We start from the raw sequence: 2,543 nt of genomic DNA, 5'->3' as shown, positions 1-2,543 counted from the left end.
AGGAATGATGCCAGGACCATCCTGTCTCTGACAAAGGTTATCTGTTGATTGTTTTTGGTGAAATGCTCGGGATTTGCAGAGGATCAACTTTCAGTGATGTTAACGTAATCTTCCAAAGAGATCTAATAGATAAACACACATTGAGTACAATTATGTTTACATATTTATTCATAAAATATAATTTTCTACTGGCTTATCAAAGCGTTAATGAATTGAAATTTAACGATATTGAAATTTTGCATGTTTTAACTGTATATCAAGAGAATACATATATTTCTTTTCTGCCATTTGAATACCATCAAAAAGAAAATATATATAATAGATAAACAGATTAAAGAGAAAAAAATAACATATACAAGTCTCCCCTCCAAGAACCCGAACACTACAAAGACGTTTTCTTTGAAGCCCCGTGACTCTGGGTTTAGTGATTAAAGCGACCGAAGAGCAAATCTCAAGGAGGAGGAGTGTTTACATCCTTGTCTTGTGACATTTCTCAAGGAATGGTGACGACAGAGTTCTTTCCGAGGCTGAGGATAAGACGAGGACGCCGCTAGGAGTCGAAGAAGGACATATTGAAGGAGGAGTGAGAAGTAGGCCGAGGATAAAAGGTAAGAAGAGGGAAAGATTTTAATCACGGATCCAGAGGTGCACACACTTACACGTCACGATTCAGTGACTGACACACATACGTACATACGCTCTTGCTCGCACACTGGAATTTATTTATTATATGGTGAAACAGACATAGTTGTGGTCACATGGTGTGCTAGGAACAAGACTGTTTGCTGGAGTGCCCTTTAAAATGATTTTGCTCTCTGATTTGAAATCGTTTTTGATGGTTGAACTGTGTAATGAAGGGAAATGAAATGTATTTATATTTTTTCTTGGTTGTGTATTTTTTCTCAGATGGGTGAATGTTCTCAGCTGTTCATTTTGTTGTATTCTTTGTTTGATTTTCTGTTTAGAGCATTAGGTCACTGACACATAGCTATGAAGTTCAGCCATTTAGTATTAATTTCCCTTCTTTTCTGTATCTCTTAATATTCTCATACTGTAATGTAGTTTGTGGATTGGAGATATTATGACTCCATATTGTTTTATACATAAGGAGATTTTTGACAGAATCTGATTTCTATACGTTGCATTGAATATCAGTGTGACATATTATATTGAAAAATATTTTAAAAATTAATTGTGTAAATAGTTGTTAATATCAGTTTATGGTAAAACTAGAGAACAGATTATATCATTTGAGAGTATATTTCAGAGATATAGGTTATCTTTGTCCAAACTTTGTCATTGAAATATCTGATAAAGTGGAAGCAGTTATACTAATACTCTGTTAGTATAGGCCAAAAGAACCAAATATTGAAAGAGAAACTGATTAGAGTTGATTAAGGAGTGAGTATTAAGAAATAGACCTAAATGTGTACAGTAAAGATAATGATGTGATATTTTTAAGTTTGTGTAGGTATTCATTTTGGGTTGGAAGTGTTCAGAAGTTGGTAGTGAGTTTTGTGTCAATAATAGGCCTCAGCAAAAGAGATATAGCATTTCTCAAAATAGCTACGGAAAAAGTTTCATTTTTAGACTTCTGATATTGATATATTGTTATCCTTTGTATAGGTTTATATATTTTTTTATCATTATTATTTCTACTCTTTCCAGATACTTGATGTACACCATTTTGTGATCTTTGATTGAAGAAAATTGTGGATAAAAGATTGCTTTGATGTTAAATAGATTGGAATTTATTTTTGTGGATTCCTGAATAAAAAATTACAAGTCCATTCTAAATCTCTTTGTCTCTAAATATTTTTTTTCTTTAGATATTTTTCTGCCTAAAACAAGGCTGTTCATTATTGAAATATTGGATATACCATAATATTACTGGATATACAGACATTTATCCAAGCGAACTGAGTGAGGAACAAAGGCGAACCCATGTGGAATTCTCAGAAGACTTGTCAACCTGTCATCAAGCTCCCATAGCTGGCATCCTCTCGCACAGAAGTCCGGTTAGGAATACCTCATGTTAAGCCGGTTCAAGACTGCACTTTACAATGTGGTTGGGAGTTTTGATCCGGGGGAAAGCAACGTTGGGGCTCTGGGACCAGGGGTGACATCGACCCTCCCCACGGCCTCTGGGGTTTCAAGAAGTGCTAGTCAGTCAAGCAGCTCAAGAGAGAAGGTGATATGCAACATTGTGTTTTTTTTTTTCTTAAATCTGTTCTGCTAGTTATCATTGAGCAGTTTTGTTGAAATTTCAAGCATATGGAGAACAGAAAAAAAAATTATGTATGCAATACAATACTAAACTTTGATTTAATTTAAATAATGGCCTACTCATCAAATTAACAGACATTCCATAAAATTCAGGGTCTGCGATTCCCCTACACACGACCACACTTCCTCCAACTAAATTCGGAAGATGAAATCCAGGTATCAGCTGATCATGCCATTCGGCCCATCATCTGCCCCAGGGACATCAACAGACTGCCCTGGAAGACTGGATATGCAGAGTAAGTGCCATTTTGTTAATT

At 35.2% G+C, this 2,543-nt stretch overlaps 1 protein-coding gene across 1 annotated transcript in view; it reads left to right on the top strand.

The window, feature by feature from the left end:
* The first annotated feature begins 420 nt into the window (after positions 1-420).
* The window catches only part of LOC119589168 (protein phosphatase 1H-like), a 7,575-nt gene continuing 5,452 nt past the window's right edge, over positions 421-2,543 (top strand). Inside the window, 3 exon segments of the mRNA XM_037937760.1 lie at positions 421-608; positions 1,669-2,191; positions 2,380-2,522. Coding sequence (XP_037793688.1) covers positions 2,033-2,191; positions 2,380-2,522 — 302 coding nt within the window. The 5' untranslated portion in view covers positions 421-608; positions 1,669-2,032.

The sequence above is a fragment of the Penaeus monodon genome, chromosome 25, assembly GCF_015228065.2.
Source record: "Penaeus monodon isolate SGIC_2016 chromosome 25, NSTDA_Pmon_1, whole genome shotgun sequence".
Classification (NCBI taxonomy): domain Eukaryota; kingdom Metazoa; phylum Arthropoda; class Malacostraca; order Decapoda; family Penaeidae; genus Penaeus; species Penaeus monodon.
This window is presented reverse-complemented; position numbering and strand designations above follow the sequence as displayed.